This window comes from Chiloscyllium punctatum, chromosome 4 (genome assembly GCF_047496795.1).
Source record: "Chiloscyllium punctatum isolate Juve2018m chromosome 4, sChiPun1.3, whole genome shotgun sequence".
Taxonomy (NCBI): Eukaryota; Metazoa; Chordata; class Chondrichthyes; order Orectolobiformes; family Hemiscylliidae; genus Chiloscyllium; species Chiloscyllium punctatum.
The window spans coordinates 128,697,202-128,721,491 of record NC_092742.1 but is presented as its reverse complement, the minus strand read 5'-3'; the positions used below and the strand labels follow the sequence as shown (position 1 = coordinate 128,721,491).

The 24,290-nt window shown below is 51.9% G+C and overlaps 1 protein-coding gene across 3 annotated transcripts in view; it reads right to left on the bottom strand.

Moving 5' to 3' along the window:
• Positions 1 to 24,290, bottom strand: part of LOC140475968 (pleckstrin homology domain-containing family D member 1-like) — a 260,006-nt gene that overhangs the window by 24,117 nt on the left and 211,599 nt on the right. For all 3 annotated transcript variants that reach the window (XM_072567875.1, XM_072567876.1, XM_072567877.1), the window contains 7 exons: positions 15,024 to 15,100; positions 14,079 to 14,170; positions 13,099 to 13,151; positions 11,599 to 11,693; positions 2,998 to 3,091; positions 2,655 to 2,836; positions 2,014 to 2,146 (listed from right to left, as the gene is read on the bottom strand). In XM_072567875.1, coding sequence (XP_072423976.1) covers positions 2,014 to 2,146; positions 2,655 to 2,836; positions 2,998 to 3,091; positions 11,599 to 11,693; positions 13,099 to 13,151; positions 14,079 to 14,170; positions 15,024 to 15,100 — 726 coding nt within the window. The remainder of the gene's footprint in view (positions 1 to 2,013; positions 2,147 to 2,654; positions 2,837 to 2,997; positions 3,092 to 11,598; positions 11,694 to 13,098; positions 13,152 to 14,078; positions 14,171 to 15,023; positions 15,101 to 24,290) is intronic.

Below are 24,290 nucleotides of genomic sequence, written 5' to 3'. Positions count from 1 at the left end.
GACTGAGGGTAGACAGACTGGGTGGGACTGAGGGTAGACAGACTGGGCGGGACTGAGGGTAGACAGACTGGGTGGGACTGAGGGTAGACAGACTGGGTGGGACTGAGGGTAGACTGGGTGGGACTGAGGGTAGACAGACTGGGTGGGACTGAGGGTAGACAGACTGGGTGGGACTGAGGGTAGACTGGGTGGGACTGAGGGTAGACAGACTGGGTGGGACTGAGGGTAGACAGACTGGGCGGGACTGAGGGTAGACAGACTGGGTGGAACTGAGGGTAGACAGACTGGGTGGGACTGAGGGTAGACAGACTGGGTGGGACTGTGGGTGACTGGGTGGGACTGAGGGTAGACAGACTGGGTGGGACTGAGGGTAGACTGGGTGGGACTGAGGGTGACTGGTTGGGACTGAGGGTAGACAGACTGGGTGGGACTGAGGGTAGACTGGGTGGGACTGAGGGTAGACAGACTGGGTGGGACTGAGGGTAGACAGACTGGGTGGGACTGAGGGTGACTGGGTGGGACTGAGGGTAGACAGACTGGGTGGGACTGAGGGTAGACTGGGTGGGACTGAGGGTAGACAGACTGGGCGGGACTGAGGGTAGACTGGGTGGGACTGAGGGTAGACAGACTGGGCGGGACTGAGGGTAGACAGACTGGGCGGGACTGAGGGTAGACAGACTGGGTGGGACTGAGGGTAGACAGACTGGGCGGGACTGAGGGTAGACTGGGTGGGACTGAGGGTAGACTGGGTGGGACTGAGGGTAGACAGACTGGGTGGACTGAGGGTAGACAGACTGGGTGGGACTGAGGGTAGACAGACTGGGCGGGACTGAGGGTAGACTGGGTGGGACGGAGGGTAGACAGACTGGGTGGGACTGAGGGTAGACTGGGTGGGACTGAGGGTAGACTGGGTGGGACTGAGGGTAGACAGACTGGGTGGGACTGAGGGTAGACAGACTGGGCGGGACTGAGGGTAGACTGGGTGGGACGGAGGGTAGACTGGGTGGGACTGAGGGTAGACAGACTGGGCGGGACTGAGGGTAGACAGACTGGGCGGGACTGAGGGTAGACAGACTGGGTGGGACTGAGGGTAGACAGACTGGGCGGGACTGAGGGTAGACAGACTGGGTGGGACTGAGGGTAGACAGACTGGGTGGGACTGAGGGTAGACTGGGTGGGACGGAGGGTAGACTGGGTGGGACTGAGGGTAGACAGACTGGGTGGGACTGAGGGTAGACAGACTGGGTGGGACTGAGGGTAGACAGACTGGGTGGGACTGTGGGTGACTGGGTGGGACTGAGGGTAGACAGACTGGGTGGGACTGAGGGTAGACTGGGTGGGACTGAGGGTGACTGGTTGGGACTGAGGGTAGACAGACTGGGTGGGACTGAGGGTAGACTGGGTGGGACTGAGGGTAGACAGACTGGGTGGGACTGAGGGTAGACAGACTGGGTGGGACTGAGGGTGACTGGGTGGGACTGAGGGTAGACAGACTGGGTGGGACTGAGGGTAGACTGGGTGGGACTGAGGGTAGACAGACCGGGTGGGACTGAGGGTAGACAGACCGGGTGGGACTGAGGGTAGACAGACTGGGTGGGACTGAGGGTAGACAGACCGGGTGGGACTGAGGGTAGACAGACCGGGTGGGACTGAGGGTAGACAGACTGGGTGGGACTGAGGGTAGACAGACTGGGTGGGACTGAGGGTAGACAGACTGGGTGCGACTGAGGGTAGACCGGGTGGGACTGAGGGTAGACAGACCGGGTGGGACTGAGGGTAGACAGACCGGGTGGGACTGAGGGTAGACAGACTGGGTGGGACTGAGGGTAGACAGACTGGGTGGGACTGAGCGTAGACAGACTGGGTGGTCTCCCAAGTGTTTGCCATTTCAGTGCAGCGTCCTGCTGCCAAACCAGCCTGAGAGCCCAGCACTTTGACTCCCCCCACCCTGTAAGTACTCCCCCCAACCCGAACGCCTGGGTCTGACTGACCCACCCAGCAGCGCACTCTCACCTTCAGCTCGCTCTCGGTCTTCTGCTTCTCCGCTGTCAGCTCAGAGAGGGAGGCCTGCAGCTCCTGGGACTGGGTGGAATAAAACTCGCGCTCCTCCTGCAGGGCACAGGCTCTCTTTTCGTTCTCTTGTAGCCTGCAAGGGTTGGGGGGGGGGAGTGTGGGGGGGAAAGAGGAAGGCAGGCACGTGCATTGATATAGCGCCTTCGCGTCGCACCTCAGGGCGTGCCGGAACGCTCGACGGCCGAGAGAGTCCTTGAAGGGAGGTAACAAACCAACGGGCGCTTTGCCGGTTTGCACTCACTCCTGGAGTGCGGCAAATTCAGTTCCTGAGTGCCAGGGCCTAGTCAGAGCAGCAACAAAAACGGGGTGTATTTGTATAGCATCCTTAACGCAGCAAAGCGTCCTTCCCACACACCCCCCCCCCCCCCCCCCCCCCCCCGCGTGCTTCAACGGGGAGAAAATGTGTTGCCCGGACTATCGAGAATGTCTGAGGAAACGGGGCAGGGAGGGGGTTTGAATGGCTGGGGGAGTTCCTGGGCGTGTTGTGCGAAGTGGGAGTGGGGGGGAGAGAGAGAGAGAGAGACAGAGAGCCATTCCCACTTGGAAAAGCCCCAGCACCGCCCACCCCCTGTATTCCTCACCTCTCCTCAGCCAGCTGTTTCTCGTCCTGCAGCTTCCTCATCTCCTCCTCGATCTGCTGGAGGATGGTCCTCAGGTTTCCGCTGGACTGGCAGAGGTGTTCGTTCTGGCTGCTCAGTTCCTGAGCTTGGTGCTCGCTGTCCTTCAGTCTGTCCAAGGTCCTCTGCTTCTCGTGAGACAGCGCCTGGGCCGGGGGGGGGAGAGAAACCAGCAGAGTCGGCCAAGCGAGGAAAACTCCCCCTTCCCTCTCTCTCTCCCCTCCCCCCCCCCCACTCCCACAAAAGAGGATGAGCCCCTGAAGTGAGACAGTAGGCAGACCCCGTCCCCCCCCTTCCCACGCCTCACCTCCAGGTTGGTCTGCAGGGACTCTGAGAGATGGTGAAGCTGCTTCTTCTCCTCTTCCACCGCTGTCAGCGAGCTGACCGTCGCCTCCAGCTCCCTGAAACGGGCAACAGCCAAGTCAGCGCCGGGCGGCAAGCCCCCAGGCCGCCCTCACGCAAGCTCCCCCCCCCCCCCCCCCCAAAAAGCCTTTGAGAAATCCCGGGCGTGCCCCCTTCCTCCCTGTTGTAGTGCGGCTGGAAAAGCACAGCAGGTCGGGCAGCATCCGAGGGGCAGGAGAATCGACGTTTCAGGCAGGAGACCTTCATCGGGTATTCCTGACGCTGCCTGACCTGCTGTGCTTTTCCAGCACCACGCACTCTCGACTCTGATCTCCAGTCCTCACTTCCTCCCTGTTGTCGCGGGCAGAGTACCGGCCTCCTTATTTAGCCAAGGGTGACGATGACACAGGAGGAGATTCACACCGGGAACGAGGGGGTTATCTCACGGAGGAGGTTTGGTCATAAATGGGCTTGTTTCCACTCGAAGACAGAGGGACGGCTTTTCGTTCCGAAGAGAGAGATCGGACAGACTGGGGTGGGGCGGGGGGTGGGGCGGGGGTGGGGGTGGGGGGGGGGAGGTGTGAGAGAGGGAGAGTATGAGATTGAGACAGTGAGAGTGTGTGAGATTGAGACTGAGAAGGGGACATGACCGAGGTGTATCTGATTATAAGGGGCGCAGACGATGTAGTGATTGAAATGAGGTCAGCCTCACAGAGTATGGGTTCCCCTGGCTGGGCCTGTTAATCTGGTCCAATCCAGGAGCCTGGGCTGACAGTCAGAGATACTGACAGTTCATGAGAGAGAGCTGACTCTGAGTGAGGCAGAACTGAAGGTATGGACTGCTCGTGTGTCAGTAAAGGGCGACTTGTTGACAGACACTGGCTTTCTGGAGTTATTTCAAACAGGAAGAGACTCTTCCCCTTGACGAAGGGATGAGTGACCAGGGGCATAGATTTAAGGTAAGGGGGAGAAGGTTTAGAGGGGATGGGGAGGGGGGGAATCCTTTTCACCCAGAGGGTGGTCGCAATCTGGAACGCACTGCCTGTGAGAGCATTAGAAGCAGAAGCCCTCAGGACATTGAAGAAGTATTTAGCACTCGTGATGTCAAGGCCTACAAGGTCATAGGTCAAGTGTTGAAAGTGGGATTAGAAGAGATCGGTGGGTGTTTCTGGCTGGCACAGACATGATGGGCCGAAGGACCTTTATACTGTCTTGTAGGTACCTAGGACACAAAGACCCGACTGAAGTGTGGACGATCCTGATTGGTCTTCTTGAGATGGACCTGGGAAAGATCTTTCCTCTTATGGGTCAGCCCAGAACTCGGGAGGGATTGGCTTGAAATTCGGGCTCGCCCACAGTGGGATGGAGTTGAAGAGAATGTTTTTACTCAGGAAGTCGTGAGGTGTTTGGGCTGCTCTACCTCAGAAGAGGTGGAGACGGGATCCCTGAATACTTTTTCAGGTGAGGTATTGGAGATAGGAAAACTGAATTCAAAGAGATCAGCCGTCATCTTATTAAATGGTGGAGCAGGCTTGGGGGCAGAGTGGCCTACTCCCACTCCTTATTGGAATGTAATATGGGGAATGGTGACAGCTAATTTCTGCACAGTAAGATCTCACAGTAAGGTAAGTGAAAGTATGATCGGATGAGCTGTGTTTCGGTTGGGGCCATTGGGGAAACACTGACACCAAGTCAAAGAAAGAATAATGCGGACAGGTTTTAGAAAGAAACAGACAGAGAGGGAGATTGAGACATAGAGAGGGAAAGTGTGTGTGAGAGAGGGGCACAGAGTGTGTGTGTATGAGAGAGAGGAAGAGAGTGTTTGACAGAGAGAGACAGAGGGGTTGGGGGCAAGAGAATGTGTGTGAGAGAGACGGATAGAGAGGGGGAGAGAGAGTGTGTGTGAGAGGGAGAGAGAGAAAGAGGGTGTGTGTGTGAGTGAGTGAGAGAGAGACTGAGATTGACACAGAAAAGGGGATAGAGTGTGAGAGAGAAGGAGAGGGAGAGTGTGTGGGACAGAGGGAAAACGGGGCGAGAGAGGGAGAGTGTGAGAATGCGACAGAGGGAGGGAGTGTGAGAGGGAGAGTATAAGATTGAGACAGAGAGAGTCTGTGAGATTGAGAGCAAGCGTGTGAGACAGAGAGAGAGAGCGAGTGATAGGGAAGTGGAGGAGAGAGGGAGAGTGTGAGACTGAGACAGAGACATAGAGAAAAAGTGAGACAGAGAGAGAGGGAGAGAGAATGGAGTAGTTTAGAGAAATAATTCTGAACTTTAGCGCCCAGTCAGCTGAGAGCACAACTGCCCTGAGAAACATGAAATGTAGGAGGAAGGAATAGGCCACTCAGCCTTTCATACCTACTACACCATCCAATCTGATCAGGGCCGATCATCCAATTCCTGTTCCCGCTTTCTCCCCCATACCCTTTGATCCCTTTAGCCCTAAGAGCGAGATCTAACACCTTCTTGAAAACATTCCAAGTTTTCGCCTGATCTGCTTTCTGTGGCAGAGAATCACACAGACTCACCACTCTCTGGGTGACAAAATCTCAATCCGAAACAGGCTAAGCCCGTATCCTTGAACTGTCACCCCTGGTTCTGAACTCCTAGTCTTCAGGAATATCCTTCCCGTTAGAATTTTATAGGTTTCTATGAGATTCCTCCCCATTGTTCTAAACTCCAGTGAAGAGAGCACGAACCAATCCAGTATCTTTTCATACATCAGTCCTGCCACGCCAGGATAAACGCTTGGTACACTCCCTCCATCACCAGGAGAAAGTGAGGACTGCAGATGCTGGAGATCAGAGCTGAAAAATGTGGTGCTGGAAAAGCGCAGCAGGGTCAGGCAGCATCCAAGGAGCAGGAGAATCAACGTTTCGGGCATGAGCCCTTCAGGAATGAGGAGGGTGTGCCAAGCAGGCTGAGATAAAAGGTAGGGAGGAGGGACTTGGGGGAGGGGCGTTGGGAATGCGATAGGTGGAAGGAGGTTAAGGTGAGGGTGATAGGTCGGAGTGGGGGTGGGGGCGGAGAGGTCAGGAAGAAGATTGCAGGTTAGGAAGGTGGTGCTGAGTCTGAGGGTTGGGACTGAGACTGGGGGGGTGGAGGGGAAATGAGGAAGGTGGAGAAATCTGCATTCATCCCTTGTGGTTGGAGGGTTTCTAGGTGGAAGATGAGGCGCTCTTCCTCCAACCGTCGTGTGGCCATAGTCTGGCGATGGAGGGGTCCAAGGACCTGCACGTCCTTGGTGGAGTGGGAGGGGGAGTTGAAGTGTTGAGCCACGGGGTGGTTGGGTTGGTTGGTCTGGGTGTCCCAGAGGTGTTCTCTGAAACGTTCCACAAGTCGGCGGCCTGTCTCCCCAATATAGAGGAGGCCACATCGGGTGCAGCGGATGCAGTAAAATGATGTGTGTGGAGGTGCGGCCCCACGCCCAACTCTGCCCCCACACCCAATTCTGCCCCCACGCCCAACTCTGCCCCCACGCCCAACTCTGCCCCCACGCCCAACTCTGCCCCCATGCCCAACTCTGCCCCCATGCCTAACTCCACCCACATGCCTAACTCTGCCCCGTCTCCCAGCTCCAGCCCCGCACCAGATCCCAGCTCCCAGCCCTGCCGTGTTTTCACCATCCCTCCAGACCTCCCCCTCTCTGAGGATGAAAGATCAGTCCTCAGCAGAGGCCTCACCTTCATTCCCCTACGCTCTCGGATTAATGAGTTCAACATGCGGCGAGACATCGAACAATTCTTCTGCCGCCTTCGCCTCCGTGCCTACTTTTTCAACCAGGATTCTCGCCCACCCTCTGACATCCCCTTCTCCTGCCTCCAACACACCCCATCTACCTGGACACCCCGTGCTGGCCTCTTACCTGCCCTCGATCTCTTCATAGCCAACTGCCACCACGACATTAACCGCCTCAACCTCTCCACCCCTCTCACCCACTCCAACCTCTCACTCTCACAACGCGCAGCCCTCCACTCCCTCCGTTCCAACCCCAACTTCACCATCAAACCAGCAGACAAGGGAGGCGCGGTAGTAGTTTGGCGCACTGACCTTTACACCGCTGAGGCTAAACGCCAGCTCGCAGACACCTCCTCCTACTGCCCCCTTGACCATGACCCCACCTCCCACCACCAAACCATCATCTCCCAGACCATCCATAACCTCATCACCTCAGGGGATCTCCCATCCACTGCCTCCAACCTCATAGTCCCACAACCCTGCACCACCCATTTCTACCTCCTGCCCAAAATCCACAAACCTGACTGCCCCGGCCGACCCATTGACTCAGCCTGCTCCTGCCCCACCGAACTCATCTCTGCATACCTCGACACGGTCCTGTCCCCCTTAGTCCAAGAACTCCCCACCTACGTTCGGGACACCACCCACGCCCTCCACCTCCTCCATGATTTTCACTTCCCCGGTCTCCAACGCCTTATCTTCACCGTGGACATCCAGTCCCTATACACCTCCATCCCCCATCAGGAAGGACTCAAAGCCCTCCGCTTCTTCCTTTCCCGCCGTACCAACCAGTACCCTTCCACCGACACCCTCCTTCGACTGACTGAACTGGTCCTCACTCTGAACAACTTCTCTTTCCAATCCTCCCACTTCCTCCAAACCAAAGGAGTAGCCATGGGCACCCACACGGGCCCCAGCTATGCCTGACTCTTCCTAGGATATGTGGAACAGTCCATCTTCCGCAGCTACACTGGCCCCACCCCCCACCTTTTCCACCGCTTCATCGATGACTGTATCGGCACTGCCACGTGCTCCCACGAGGAGGTTGAACAGTTCATCCACTTTACCATCACCTTCCACTGCGACCTCAAATTCACCCGGACCATCTCAGACTCCTCCCTCCCCTTCCTAGACCTCTCCATTTCTATCTCGGGCGACCGAATCAACACGGACATTTACTATAAACCAACCAACTCCCACAACTACCTAGACTACACCTCCTCCCACCCTACCCTCTGTAAAAACGCCATCCCATATTCCCAATTCCTTCGTCTCCGTCGCATCTGCTCCCAGGAGGACCAGTTCCAATACCGTACCACCCAGATGGCCTCCTTCAAAGACCGCAATTTCCCCCCAGACGCGATCAACGATGCTCTCCACTGCATCTCCTCCACTTCTCGCTCCTCCGCCCTTGAACCCCGCCCCTCCAATCACCACCAGGACAGAACCCCACCAACTTCCAGATACATCGTATCATCCTTCGTTATTTCCACCTCCTCCAAACAGACCACACGATCAAGGATATCTTTCCCTCCCTTCCCCTATCAGCGTTCTGGAAAGACCACTCCCTCTGTGACTCCCTCATCAGATCCACACCCCCCACCAACCCAACCTCCACTCCCGGCACCTTCCCCTGCAAACGCAAGAAATGCAAAACTTGCACCCACACCTCCCCCCTTACTTCCCTCCAAGGCCCCAAGGGATCCTTCCATATCCGCCACAAATTCACCTGCACCTCCACACACATCATTTTACTGCATCCGCTGCACCCGATGTGGCCTCCTCTATATTGGGGAGACAGGCCGCCTACTTGCGGAACGTTTCAGAGAACACCTCTGGGACACCCGGACCAACCAACCCAACCATCCCATGGCTCAATACTTCAACTCCCCCTCCCACTCCACCAAGGACATGCAGGTCCTTGCCCTCCTCCATCGCCAGACCATGGCAATACGACGCCTGGAGGAAGAGCGCCTCATCTTCCGCCTGGGAACCCTCCAATCACAAGGGATGAACTCAGATTTCTCCAGTTTCCTCATTTCCCCTCCCCCCACCTTGTCTCAGTCCCAATCCTCGAACTCAGCACCACCTTCCTAACCTGCAATCTTCTTCCTGACCTCTCCGCCCCCACCCCACTCCAGCCTATCACCCTCACCTTAACCTCCTTACACCTATCGCATTTCCAACGCCCCTCCCCCAAGTCCCTCCTCCCTACCTTTTATCTTAGCCTGCTTGGCACACCCTCCCCATTCCTGAAGAAGGGCTTATGCCCGAAACGTCGATTCTCCTGCTCATTGGATGCTGCCTGGCCGACTGCGCTTTTCCAGCAACACATTTTTCAGCTCCCTCCATCACCAGAACGTCTTCCTCAGATAAGGAGATCAAAACTGCACACACAATACTCCAGAGTGCGGTCTCACCAACAGCCCTATATAATAGCAGCAAGATATCTCCTAACTGATGGGCAAAGGGAGTCTGGGGTTAGAGGGAGGCAGAAATTTTACCAAGATGGTGGGAGCTTTCAAAAGGGAGGTATTTGAAAAATATGGGAAATTTGAAAAATTTGAAAACCATGAATTCAGCATAGAACATAGATCATTCCAGTCAGTACAGGCCCTCGATGTTGCACCAACCTGTGGAACCAATCTGAAGCCCATCTAACCTACACTATTCTGTCACAAATCTTGTCCCTTCTTTCCTATAAGCTGTTCCTTGGCTCAAGGAGACTCTGTCCTGGATTTCTTTCAGAGGGGTAATAAACCGGGCCGGGCTCCGATCAGTCTGGTTTGGTGCGGACATGGAAAGGATTTTGAGAGGCCTTTTGTTTCTATGTAAACAGATGAGACTTCAGGCCAAAGTGGTCATGTTTCAGAAGTGACCTGTATAAAGAGAGGGGAGTGGTCAACTCGAGCTGAGCTGAGCAGTTCAGTTCAGTCTTGAACTGAGGAGTTCAACAGGGAGCTGTGTGGAAACTCTTTCTCTCTGTCTCTTTCTGCCCTTCAACTTCAACCCTGTAAGCATGTGTTCCATTTATAGTGGGTTTTAAAGGGAGTTTGCTTTTTGGGACGGTTGCGTGTATTCAGAACAGCATAATGAAGTCTAGTTTGGGTAGACTGAGTTCTGTAGGGGTTCTTTATTCTGTTCTTTGTATTTCCTTGCGTAACCTTGTGAATAAATTTTTGCCTGTTTTAAAATCTAGTCGTCAACCCAGGGTGGCACGGTGGCACAGTGGTTAGCACTGCTGCCTCACAGCGCCAGAGACCCGGGTTCAATTCCCGCCTCAGGCGACTGACTGTGTGGAGTTTGCACATTCTCCCCGTGTCTGCGTGGGTTTCCTCCGGGTGCTCCGGTTTTCTCCCACACTCCAAAGATGTGCAGGTCAGGTGAATTGGCTGTGTTAAATTGCCTGTAGTGTTAGGTAAGGGGTAGATGTAGGGGTATGGGTGGGTTACGCTTCGGCGGGGCGGTGTGGACTTGTTGGGCCGAAGGGCCTGTTTCCACACTGTAAGTAATCTAATCTAATCTATCTTAATCTGGGTAATTTTCACCGTGCACCAAAACAAATTGCAAAGTTCTGGTCTGGGGCTGCCTGTTTAAGAATGTTCTCAGTGGTCTGGCCTAGCCCATAACAATTCCATTCTTGTCCATTTGTTCATCCAATGACCATTTAAATGTCCTTAACACTTGGCGAGTCTCCCACTGTTGCAGGCAGGGCATTCCACACCCCTACTACTCTCTGAGTAAAGACACTACCTCTGACATCTATCAGTTTAAAGCAATGATAGAGAGAATGGGTGAAGGCAGGTCTTGATGCCAACTGGAGGTAGGAGGGCACGGGAAGGGCACGAAAGGTCAGAGGGTACAGCTTACTGATTGGTTATCCTTCCAGCTCTCCCCACCCCATCCCAATGGTTGCAGCCTCGGGATTGGTCAAAAACGTGGGGTTGCGTACCCACGGTCGGGAAGAAGAGGCCAGAGTGTAAAGGCTGAAGCAAGAAGTCCAAATGGGTAGGGAAATGGAGGCTGAGAAGGACCAGGCCCTTCTAACAATACTAGCACTTCTCCCCAACCCTGACCAATCGGAATGAACAGAACAAGGGCCATGCTAATTTGCAGCAAGGCCCAAAGCTGCTCCTGACACCATCCTGGGAATGACTGACTCCCTGCAGTGGCAACCAAGGGCACAGTGAGGGGTCTGGATGGTTTATCCAGAAAGGGGGGGAAACGGGGTGAACACCCACTTGCAGGATTGACCCAGGCCAGAGGTTTGCCCCCCCAATGGGGTCACAGGCTGACACTGGAGGGTTCACAAGCTCTGAGTCCATTCTGAGTGAGTTGTGAGCTGTTCCCTCTCTCCAAGAGGCTCCAGATCTCTCAGCTATGACAGAGAGGTCTACAAACCTCAAACTGGGGCAACCGCGGGAAACGGTCTGGATAGCCAGGATTGAAAGACGTTACGGGATAATCCACAGGAGAATGGAAGAAACCATCTTTTGGAACATTTTCTGTCAATACAAGGGTTGATCAGCTACAGGTTGGACTGAGGGTCAAGAATTATCCAACAGGTCAGGGAGGATCCACGCCTTTAGCCTGACCCCATCCCCCTCCACCATCTCCTCTTCTGCACCCTTCCCCATATAGCCCTCTCTCTCCCCCCTGCCCCATTCCCTGGCCCCAAATGCCCACCCCACCCTCAACCCCCTCCCCCACACGCTCCCTACCCTCTCCCTCTGCCCTTCCCCCAGTGATGCTGATGCTGCTCCTCGGGCTATCTGACTAACTGTCCATGCCTTCTGCACTCCCTCCTTCCCCCCCCCCCCTGACATTTTACCTCTTTATCTGTTCCTGCTCTGATTTCAAGTCCTGGACCATCTCCTCAATCCTGTTCTTTTCCACCTCCAGGACCTGATTCAGCCGTTCCAGCTCCTGCAACGAGATTAAAATGGATGTAGGTTTGCTCACTGAGCTGGAAGGTTCGTTTTCAGACGTTTCGTCACCATGCGCGGTAACATCATCAGTGAGCCTCCGAATCACGCCTCATCCAGAACCTTAACCTAAGCTATTAACCTTCTCAAAACTCAATGTGATTAAAATGGTGCACCGACATCAGATCCCCCCACAGCACTTCCATCCCATTCCTTTCACCCACCTGCTGAGGAATAGAAAAACATACCCGTTACCCAAAAAATAACTCACCTTCTCCTGCCCCCCGATTGTCAGAAAATGGACAATTGGCACGGTGAACTCAAACTCAGACTGAGTGAGAGGGTCAGGGAGCTGACTGTGTGACTGATCTTGTCATCTCCAGCCCCAGGCCGATGTTTTGGGGGCATGGGCTGGATGGGCAGGTGGTGAAATGTGAATTATGTTTTTAAAATTATGTTTCGAGGCGGCACGGTGGCACAGTGGTTAGCACTGCTGCCTCACAGCACCAGGGTCCCAGGTTCAATTCCCGCCTCAGGCGACTGACTGTGTAGAGTTTGCACATTCTCCCCGTGTCTGCGTGGGTTTCCTCCGGGTGCTCCGGTTTCCTCCCACAGTCCAAAGATGTGCAGGTTAGGGTGAATTGGCCATGCTAAATTGCCCTTAGTGTTAGGTGTAGGGGTATGGGTGGGTTGCGCTTCGGCGGGTCGGTGTGGACTTGTTGGGCCGAAGGGCCTGTTTCCACACCGTGGGTAATCTAATCTTTAAAAAAAAACTCTATTTATTCTGAAAACAAAGTGGCGGGCGTAATAATTGTCGATTGTTACGTGTGGTCCTGTACGGAAGGAAATCTGCTGTTGTTACCTGGTGCGGCCTACACATTACAGCAATGTGGTCAACTCCTAACTACCTTCCGGGCTATAAATGCCAGCTCAGCCAGCGATGCCCAGATCCTGCGAGCAAATAAAAATAAATCACTGTGGAAACAAAACACATTTTTGCCCTCTTGCACTCATCAGGACAATTCACAAGAATGCCAATTCACGGAGAAACAAACAACCCTTTTGGGGACAGTGCAGATTGGTTGGCAGGTGGGCTGTAGCCATGGGGAATGCATCTACAACATGCTGATTTTTCGGTTAACAGCAGGCTCTGCTGAATTCAGAGACAAAATGTCTGGCTTGGGAATTTAAATTACCCTTCCATCTTTTCTCAGCAATGCTCAAGTTCTGCCCCACCAAACTGACTATTCGAAAAGATGTTAGGGAAGTAAAGGTGGAGAGGTAAAGAAAAGGAGAGTAACAACGGTGAAAGAGGGGCTGAATACTGGCATTGCCAAGGGGCCAGTATATGAGTTGACGGTTATACGGGCCCCTTTGGGCAACTCGGCCATCTTAGCTACACTTACCGCCTTCTGTTCTCTCTGCAGACAAAGCTCTTCTGTCTCCTCCATCAATTTGTCTGGGAAAAAAAAAATCCGAATCCGCATTACAACTCATTAATGAATTAGTATCCATTATCCAGAAAGCCAACCCATTAGCTGCACAGTCCCATCAACAGAGTCTCGGCTAGCATTTTTACAGAGCAAGCGAGACGCCGGGGAATTCCGAACGTGGCGGACAGGACCACATTCTGGGATTTCCGCTCCCATTCCCGGGCTTCCCGATTTGTCTGACAGCATGGGGAAAGTGGGGGACAGGCAGTGAGGCCTGTATTCCCGACTCGGCTGACCCCACAGTGAGATGAGACACCTCGTAGCTCCTGCAGGGTTCTTGGAATGAGGCTGGTTGCTCACCGTCCCTCAGATTCATTGCCTGAATACAGCGAGCATTCCAAAGGTGGAAAATGGCCCAGAGTAGAATCTTCGTTGACCAGCATGAACACGATGGGCCAAGTGGCCAGTTTCTGTGCCGTCAACATCAAACTTCAAAAGGCCTTACCAAGGCAACCCATGCCCCACCAGTCTATTCTTGATCATCAGTAAACTGGGGGAGGGGGGGGCACAGTGGCTCAGTGGTTAGCACAGCTGCCTTGCAACGCCAGGGACCTGGGTTCGATCCCAGCCTCAGGCAACTGTCTATGTGGAGTTTGCACATTCTCTCCCATGTCTGGGTGGGTCTCTTCCAGGTGCTCCGGTTTTCTCCCACTGTCCAAAGATGTGCAGATTAGGGTGAATTGGCCATGCCTAATTGCATACAGTGTTCAACAGTGTATAAGTTAGATGCATTAGTCAGGGGTAAATGTAGAGTAGTTGGGGAATGGGTCTGGGTGGGTTACTCTTCAGAGGGTCGGTGTAGACTTGTTGGACTGATGGGCCTGTTTCCACACTGTAGGGATTCTCTAATTCCATGACCCACAAGGCAGCTGGGATCCCGACTGAGAGCTGACCTAAGTACTCCTGCTTCTCCTTGGCCAGTTGTAGGCCTTGGGCCTCCAGGCTGCCGATCATCGCCTCCCCGAGCTGGGCATTCTGCCAGGTTCTGTGGACAGACAGAGACACAGAGAGAGAGAGAGAGAGGGGAAAGGTCAGTACAATAGCATGGACTGAAGGCAATGGCCTCTCAGTATTATCACTGCAGTGTAAACCGAGGGGCCCAGGGAACACTGTGGGGACCTAAGTTGCCATTCTGCTGTGTAAAACTGGAATTCAAATCCAGAACTGAGTGTCCAATTGTGGGGGAAGAGGCCATGCAGCTTGCTAACAGCTTCAAAGGGAGGAATTTCACAGACACGGGGAAGAATGTGCAAACTCCACACAGACAGTCGCCCGAGGCTGGAATCGAACCCGGGTCCCTGGTGCTGTGAGGCAGCAGTGCTAACCACTGACCCACCGTGCTGCCTGTTTCGGCCTACTCAGGGCCACAGCATTGTGACTGAATGTTAACTGCCTTCTGGGTAGTTAGGGGTGGGCAGCAAAAGCTGGGCCTCGCCAGAGATGCCCACAACCCGTGGGTGAAACAATCGAAAACTAAAACTGTCGGTTCACTGAGAATCGAAGGATCCTTCAGTGCGACTGGCCGCTCTCCAACACACCCAGACTGAGATCTCTCCATGGCCAGTCTAATTGCTGCAATCGATGGAATACAGTGCCGACACTCCGGGAGTTTGATGCTGTCAGTGAGGTGTACAGCAGCCTGTTGTGTTTCTGCCTGCAGTGAGGAACACGGGGAGTCAGACTGAGGCCACAGTCACCCCATATCCCAGCACTCTGGCCTTCCTGTCCCTTTTGTGGCGGGTCTGTCTGGATCTGATAACCGCTCCCCCCCCCCCCCCCCCCCCCCACCCACGCCAACCCCCGGCCCCGGTTTGCAGTGAGCGGTCTGTGGTACTTACACCTTCCCAGACTCCTGCAGCATCTCGAGCCAGTGCTGCTGGTCAAACTCTGTCTCTGCTGCAAGCAGTATGTTCCCCTGAAGAGAAAGTGAAGAGAGTTCACGTTAACCCTTCCTCTCATCACCGGGGAATTGGGTGGGGGGGGCGGGGGAGGAGGCTGAAATCCCGGTGACTCCTTACGTTGGAGACGCATGCACCAGTGGGCGATCAGATCATGTGGGCGGCACGGTGGCACAGTGGTTCAATTCCCGCCTCAGGCGACTGACTGTGTGGAGTTTGCACAATCTCCCCGTGTCTGCGTGGGTTTCCTCCGGGTGCTCCGGTTTCCTCCCACAGTCCAAAGATGTGCAGGTTAGGGTGAATTGGCCATGCTAAATTGCCCGTAGTGTTAGGTAAGGGGTAAATGTAGGGGTATGGGTGGATTGTGCTTCGGCGGGTCGGTGTGGACTTGTTGGGCCGAAGGGCCTGTTTCCACACTGTAATGCAATCTAATCTAATCTAATCATGGAGTCACAGAATTGCTAACAGTGTGGAACAATACCATTCAGCCCACTGTTATCCGTGCTAGCTCTCAGAGCATTTTAGCTGAAGAGCCATTCTGGTGCTTCTTGCATCATAACCCTGCATCACGTTTCGATTTAAATAATCATCTGATACTCCTCCTGAGTGCCACAACTGAACCTCCCTCCACCACACTGCATAACCTCACATTATGATCCATCTGCCGAGTTTTTCTTCAAGCTGTCCCTACCCCACTGCAGACTGTTTACATCAATCTCACCATTTGACTTCCCACCTATTTCTGTGTCACCCACAAACATAGCTTCAGCACATTCACTTTCCTTAGACAAGCCATGAATACATGTTGCAAATAATCGTGGTGTGCACCTCACATACTCACTGAGTGAGAAAGGTTTCTTCCTCATCTTGCAGTTGCCTCTTCCACACAGCACTTCAATAGTGCACCCTCTGTTTCTCAACTGATTACTGAGTCGGAACAGTTTCTTCCTACGCCCTCTACCCAGGTTGGGAAAACTCAATCAAATCTCCTCTTAACCTTTCCCTCTCCGTGGAAATCCAGACCTCGTTGCGCCAATCTCTCCTCGCACCCGCATTCTCGAGGGTAATGAGATGTATCAACAGGAAAGTGTTTCAATTGAGCATGTTTGGAAGGGCTAGAGGCCAGGATTCCGATCTAAGGAACAACAGGAAGTTGAATTGAGAGACATTCCCTGGTTATGGAATAGAGAGATTACTGGGACTACACCTGGGCTGCCCCTCTTCCTGAGCAAAACAACCCACACACCAATCAAGCCTAGCCCTGCTTCTCTCTCCACTGATGGTGTGCTTCCTCCAGCACTTTCTGTTTTTAAACGAGTCATTGATATATGTTGCAAATAATTGTGGACTCGGCACTGTTCCCTGTGGAACTCCACAGATTGCCATCCTGAAGATACCCCCCTTTTTCCAAACTCTCTTCTTTCTATGGGTTAACTAATCCCATATCCATGCTAATATGCTCCCTCCTACACAATGGGCTCTTACGTTATTAAGGAGCTAATGTGTGCTATCTTATGAACCAACTATGAACCCAGATATATTATATCGACTGGTTCCCCCCCTTATGTGTCCTCCTCAAGTAATGTGTTTCTGAGGCCCATTTCTCCTTCAGGAAGCCGTGCTGACTCGACACCAGTTGCAGTCAGCAGTGCCCTGGAAGAGCACCCAAGAGCAACCCTGGTCAAAGGTCAATGATTTTGTCCAAAGCACTTCTTCGCTTTAACAAGTAACTTAATCTTTTAGCTGTGTGTGTATGGAAATTGATGCCACTCGCAAAAATCTGGCCTCCTTAGAGAGAGACAATTAGTTATGTGCACATTGTCGGGATGACGACTCGACAGTGAGGTGAGGAGACCATTAAATGTACAGGTATTGTGATTCATCTGTGCTGTTGGGTTGATTCTGTGTCGTTCTAATCCAGCCAACTGAGCGAACTCGTCCCCATGGTTTCTTACATGATACAGAGTCATAGGATTGTACTGTCATACAGCACAGAAACAGAGCCTTTGGGTCCAATGTATCCACGCTGACCAGGTTTCCTAAACTGAACTAGTCTCATTCGCCTGCGTTTGTCACGAAGCCCTCCAAACCCTTCCCACTCATATACCCATCCAGATGCCTTTTAAATGTTGTAATTGTACCCACCTCCACTACCCCCTCTGACAGCTCATCCCATACATGCACCACCCTGTGTGTGAAAAAGGTTGCCCCTCAGGTCCCTGTTAAATCTTTCCCCTCTCACCGTAAACCTACGCCCTCTACTTTTGGACTCCCTTACCCCGGGGGAAAAGCTATTCATGTAATCTACGCCCCTCATGATTTTATCAACACCAATAAGGTCACCCCCCTCAACCTCATATGCTCCAGGGAAAAATTCCCAGCCTCTCCATATAATTTAAATCCTCCAGTCTCGGTAACGTCCTTGGAAATCTTTTCTGCACTCTCTCCAGTTTAATAACATCCTTGCTGTAGCAGAGATGTATTAGTCTGGGGTGAATATAGGGTAGGGGGAATGGGTCTGGGTGGGTTACTCTTCAGAGGGTCGGGGTGGACTTGTTGGGCCGAAGGGCCTGTTTCCACAATGTAGGGATCTTAATTCTAACTGAACGCAGTCCTCCAAATGTGGCCTCACCAATATCTTGAATAGTCATAACATGATGCCTCAACTCCTGTACTCAGTGCTCTGACTAATGAAGGCAAGCATGCCTAACACCTTCTTCACCATCCTGTCTGCGCGTGATGCCACTTCCGAGGAACCATGTAGCTGCACCTCTAGGTCTCTTTGTGCGACAACACTTCCCCTGTGCCCTATTATTAACTGTTTGAGTCCTGCCCTGGTTCCTCACACAAAGCGCAACACCTCACGTTTACCTAATGGCTGTGACTCCTCTTTCGGAGCACCAAAATTGGAAGTGAAGTACTTCCTGACGTTTTTGCGACTTGACGACACGGTGCCATTCAGCCAGGCCACTGTCTGAGATTGGCTGCGGCAGCCTTCCAGAAGCTTCCGTGAGGACGGAGCTGGGGGCCTCATGGAGCCAGGGAGCGGGTTCAGGAGAGCTGGCCGCAGTTGGCGGAGGTAAAACGCGGAGACAATATTTAAGAAAGGGCACGTAGGGAGTAATGGGGAAGGAAAAGGGCATGTGGAGTTAGTGAATATTTAGGGAACTTGACTGAGAGGAATCAGCCAACACCATCAGCGAGTTAGTAAAATATTTGTTTTCCATTCAATGAACCATGATCGATTCGACTGCACTCTGGGTAATTAGATTCCATCAATTATGGGTCCATAAACTATTGCTTGATGTTTTATTCATGTAAATTTACCTTTTCTGGTTTGAAAGACTGTATTGATTCATTCCAAACATTTAATTCATTTGCTGCATTCATTTTACTGGACTTATAATTTGTTTTGAGTCCGTTGAGTTGGCCCTGATACTGTGGAACTGAGCAGAAACTGTGCGATGAGATAGCAGTGACTTGATGGAGCAACTTGTAACCTCATTCACGCAGAGGGTGGTACGTGTATGGAATGAGCTGCCAGAGGATGTGGTGGAGGCTGGTACGATTGCAACATTTAAAAGGGATCTGGATGGGTATATAAATAGGAAGGGTTTGGAGGGATATGGTGCTGGCAGGTGGGACTAGATTGGGTTGGGATATCTGGTCGGCATGGACGGGTTGGACCGAAGGGTCTGTTTCCATGCTGTACGTCTCTATGACTCAGCCACTCAGTTGTACATTTATTCAATCATAGAGCCATACAGCACAGAAACAGACCCTTCGTCCATACCAACCTGATTTCCCAAACTGAATTAGTTCCATTTGCCTATCTCTGTCCGATATCCCTCATTCCTGCTGAAGGGTTTATGCTCGAAATATCCATTCTCCTGCTCCTCGGATGCTGCCTGACTTGCTGTGCTTTTCCAGCGCCACACTCTCGACCTATATCCCTCTGAACCCTTCCTATCCTTGTATCTGTCCATACCTCTTAAGTGTTGTAATTGTACCAGCCTCTACCATTCCCTCTGGCAGCTCATTCCAAACCCGCACCACCCTCTGCGTGAAAAAGCTGCCCCTTCGGTCTCTTTTATATCTTTCCCCTCTCACCCTCAACCCATGCCCTCTAGTTCTGGACTCCCCGACCCCAGGGAAAAGGCCTCGGCTATTCACCCTATCCGTGCCCCTCATGGTTTTACAAACCTCGGTAAGGTCACCCCTCAACCCCCCTTGTGCTTGCGGGAAGAAAAGTCCTAGCCTATCCAGCCTCTCCTTAAAACGGAAACCCTCCAATCCCAGCAACACTGTGGTCAATCTTTTCTGAACCCCCCCCCCCCCCCGTACAGTTTACTAATAACACAGCAACCAATACAGTTCAGCAAAGCTAAAGAGAAGAGAGGGGAGTAGAAGGAGGCCAAGTCCATAATATATAGCAGCACGAATAGGCCATTCAGCCCATCAAGTCTACTCCGCCATTCAATGAAATCATGGCTGATCTGATCATCCTTAACTCCATGTTGTGCCCGTTCCACATAATCCTCGATTCCCTTACCAATTAAAAATCTGTCCCTCAGCCTTCAATACGCTGGACGGGCCAGTCTCGGTAGCCCTCTGAGGTTAAAAATTCCACAGACCCATCACCATCTGAGAGGACAAATCCCTCCTCCTCTCTGCCTTAAATGGGCGACCCGTCATTCTGAGATGAGGCTGTCTGCTCCAAGACTCTCCCACAAGGGGGAAACAACCTTTCTGCATCTCCCCGGTCGATTAAGTTTCAATAAAGTTGCCTCTCATTCTGCGAAACTCCAGGCCCAAACAACTCACCCTCTCCTCATAAGACAGTCCCTCCATAGCTGGGACCAGCCAAATGAACGTTCTCTGGACTGTCTCAAAAGTTAGTCTATCTTTCCTTAGATAAGGGACGCAAAACAGTTCACAGTATTCCAACTCTTGTCTGACGAGTGCCTTGTCTAGGTTCAGCGAAGACTCCCTACTTTGATATTCCATTCCCTTTGAAATAAAGGCCAACATTCCATTTGCCTTCCCTATCACTCGCTGGAATATGGATGTTAGTTTTTTTGTGTTTCATGGATGAAGACTCCAAGGAGATCGCCTGAATTGCAGGCTACTAGACTCGACGGGATTGAGGCTTGCAAGGAGGAGGTGTTAGCAATTCTGGCAAGTGTGAAAATAGGTTAGTCCCCTGGGCCAGATGCAATTTACCCTAGGATTCTCTGGGAAGCCAGGGAGGAGATTGCAGAGCCTTTGGTTTTGATCTTTATGTCATCATCATCTACAGGAATAGTGCCAGAAGACTGGAGGGTAGCAAATGTTATCCCCTTGCTCAAGATGGGGAGTAGAGACAACCCTGGTAATTATAGACCAGTGAGCTTTACTTCAGTTGTGGGTAAAGTGTTGGAAAAGGATTATAAGAGATAGGATTTATAATCATCTAGAAACAAATAAGTTGATTAGTGGATAGTCAGCACGGTTTTGTGAAGGGTAGGTCGTGCCTCACAAACCTTATTGAGTTCTTTGAGAAGGTGACCACACAGGTGGATGAGGGTAAAACAGTTGATGTGGTGTATATAGATTTCAATAAGGTGTTTGATAAGGTTCCCCTCAGTAGGCTATTACACAAAATACGGAGGCATGGGATTGAGGGTGATTTAGCAGTTTGAATCAGAGGTTGGCTAGCTGGAAGAAGACAGAGGGTGGTGGTTGGTGGGAAATGTTCATTCTGGAGTTTAGTTACTAGTGGTGTACCGCAAGGACCTGTTTTGGGGCCACTGCTGTTTGTCATTTTTATAAGTGACCTGGATGAGGATGTAGAATGATGGGTTAGTAAAGTTGCAGGTGACACTAAGGTCGGTGAAGTTGTGGATAGTGCAGAAGGATGTTGCAGGTTACAGAGAGACAGAGATAAGCTGCAGAGCTGGGCTGAGAGGTGGCAAATGGAGTTTAATGCAGAAAAGTGTGAGGTGATTCACTTTGGAAGGAGCAACAGGAATGCAGAGTACTGGGCTAATGGTAAGATTCTTGGTAGTGTGGATGAACAGAGAGATCTCAATGTCCAGGTACATAGATCCCTGAGAGTTGCCACCCAGGTTGATAGGGTTGTTCAGAAGGCATGCGTTGTGTTAGCTTTTATTGAGAGAGGGGTTGCATTTCGGAGCCATGAGGACATGTTCCAGCTGTACAAAACTCTGGTGCGGCCGCACTTGGAGTATTGTGTCCAGTTCTGGTCACCCATTATAGGAAGGATTTGGAAGCATCGGAAAGGGTTCAGAGGAGATTTACCAGGATGTTGCCTGGTGTAGAGGGAAGGTCTAATGAGGAAAGGGTGAGGGAACTGAGGCTGTTTTCGTTAGAGAGAAGAAGGTTGAGAGGTGACTTAATTGAGACATATAAGATAATCAGAGGGTTAGATAGGGTGGACAGTGAGAGCCTTTTTACTCGGATGGTGGTGGCTAGCACAAGGGGACATAGCTTTAAATTGTGGGGTGATAGATATAGGACAGATATCAGAGGTAGGTTCTTTACTCAGCGTGTGGAACTTACAGTAGTAGACTCGCCAGCTTTAAGGGCATTTAAATGGTCATTGGATAAACGTATGGATCAAAATGGAATAGTGTAGGTTAGCTGGGCTTCAGATTGATTTCACAGGTCGGTGCAACATCGAGGGCCGAAGGGCCTGTACTGCGCTGGAATGTTCTATGTTCTGTATGTTTTTCTGTTCTGTTACTGTTAAAACCCATCTGGTTCACTAATGTCCCCTCGGGAAGGAAATCTGCCGTCCTTACCTGCTCTGGCCTACCTGTGACTCCGAACCCACAGCAATGAGGTTGGCTCTTCACTTCCCTCTGGGCAATTAAGGAATGTGCAATAAATGCTGGTTTTGCCAGAGATTATTACAGCCAATATAGGATGAAAGACGACTCGGGAGCTTAAAGTGGAGGAACGAGTGACCAGAATTTGACAGAACCCGCCCTGCAGGTTGAAGGGGGAGAACTTTGCATCAGATGTAATGGTGTTCCAACTGAGTGAACGTAACTACAAAGGCATGAGGGAGGAGCAGGTCACAGGTGAGAGGAAAGGGAAGCCTAGCTGGGAAGACAGAGGAGGAGCAATGGCAGGAGTTACTGGGGGGTCATTTGCGAGGTATAGCAGAGATTCATCCCAAGCAAGAAGACACCTATTAAGGGGAGAATGAGGCAACTACAGCCGATGAGGGAAGAGAGAGGAATGGCCTAAAAGCAAAAGTATACAATGTGGTGAAGCCAGAGAGACTGGGAAGACTTGAAAAAGCCAATAGAGAATATGTTTAAAACGTCATGGGGGAAGAAGATGAAAGGTAAGAGTAAGCTAGGTAGGAATATAAAAGAAGTTTGCAAGAGTTTTTTTTTAATTTCAGTACGTGAAAAGTAAGGGAGAGGCAAGAGGGATCGCTGGGAAGTGAGGCTGGAGAAGAAGTAGTGGGGAACAAAGAAATTACAGACCAACTGAACAGGCACTTTGCATCAGTTTTCACGGTGGACAACACCAGCAGCATCCCAGAGAGTGGGGACCAGAGGTGAGCGTAGTGGCCATCACTAAGGACAAGGTGCTGGGGAAGCTGAAAGGTCTGAAGGTGGAGTCATCACCCAGGCCAGATGGAAGCTACTCCCCGTGGCTCTGAAGGAGATAGCCAAGAAGATCGTGAAGCCATTGGTGGTGATCTTTCAGGAATCACTGGAGTCAGGGAGGGTCCCAGAGGACTGGAAAATGGCTAACGTGACACTCCTTTTCTAAGTGAGGCAGAAGACAGGAAACTATAGGTCCGTCAGCCTATCTCAGTTGTGGGTAAGATTTTAGAGTCCATTATTAAGAATGAGGTTGTGGAATACATGGAAGGGTGCTGAGTCAGGGCTGAGTCAGTACGGCTTCATCAAGGGTAGGTCATGCCTGATAAATCTGTCAGAATTCTTTGAGGAGCTAACGAGCAAGTTAGACCAGGGAGAGCCAGCGAATGTGATCTATTTGGCTTTGCAGAAGGCCTTTGACAAGGTGCCACACAGGACGCTGCTAAAGAAGGTAAGATCCCATGTTAGGGGCAAGGGTTAGAAGATTAGAAGGTTAGAAGGGTTAGAACATGGTTAGAAGATTAGCTGACTGTCAGAAGGCAGAGATTGGGAGATAGAAATTTTTTTCAGAATGGCAGCCAGTGACTCGTTGGGTTCTGCAGGGGTCAGTGTTGGGACTACAACGGTTCACATTATACATTAACAAGCTGGACGAAGGCACTAAGGGCATTGTTGCTAAGGTTGCAGATGACGCAAAGACAGGTGGAGGGACAGATCATGTTGAGGAACTGGGGAGGCTGCAGAAGGACTTGGACAGGCTGGGAGAGTGGGCAAAGAACTGGCAAGTGGAGTTCAGTGTAGGCAAGTGTGAGGTAACGCGCTTTGTTAGGAAGAATAGAGGCGGAGACTGTTTTCTAAATGGGGAAAGACTTCGGAAATCTGAAGCACAAAGGGGCTTCAGAGTCCTCGTTCAGGATTGTCTTCAGGTTAACGTGCAGGTACAATTGGTAGTTAGGAAGCAAATGCAATGGCAGCATTCATTATAAGAGAGCTAAGATACAACAGCAGAGATGTACGACTGAAAATGTATTAAGGCTGCATTTTATCATAGAATCCCTTCAGTATGGAAACAGGCCATTTGGCCCAACAAGAGCACACCCAACCTCTGAACAGTAACCCGCCCAGACCCATTCCCCTACCCTATTACTCCACATTTCCCCTGTACTAAGCTACACATCCCTGAATACTACGGGCAATTTAGCAATTCACCCTGACCTGCACATCTTTGGAGTGTGGGAGGAAACCGGAGCACCCGGAGGAAACCCACACAGACACGGGGAGAATGTGCAAACTCCACACAGTCAGTCACCCGAGGCTGCAATCGAACCTGAATCCCTGGCGCTGTGAGGCAGCAGTGCGAACCACTGAGCCACCGTGCCGCCCTAATTTGGAACATTGGCCGTAGTTTACAGCCCCATGTCTAAGGCCGGATGTGCTGGCCCTTGGACAGAGTCCAGAGGAGGCTTCCAAGAGTGATGCCGGAGTTGAAGGGCTTCTCGTATCACAAGTGGTTGACTTTATGTCTATCCTTGATGGAGAAGAATGAGGCATATGGCCTGATATTTCTCCCACATCAAATTACTTG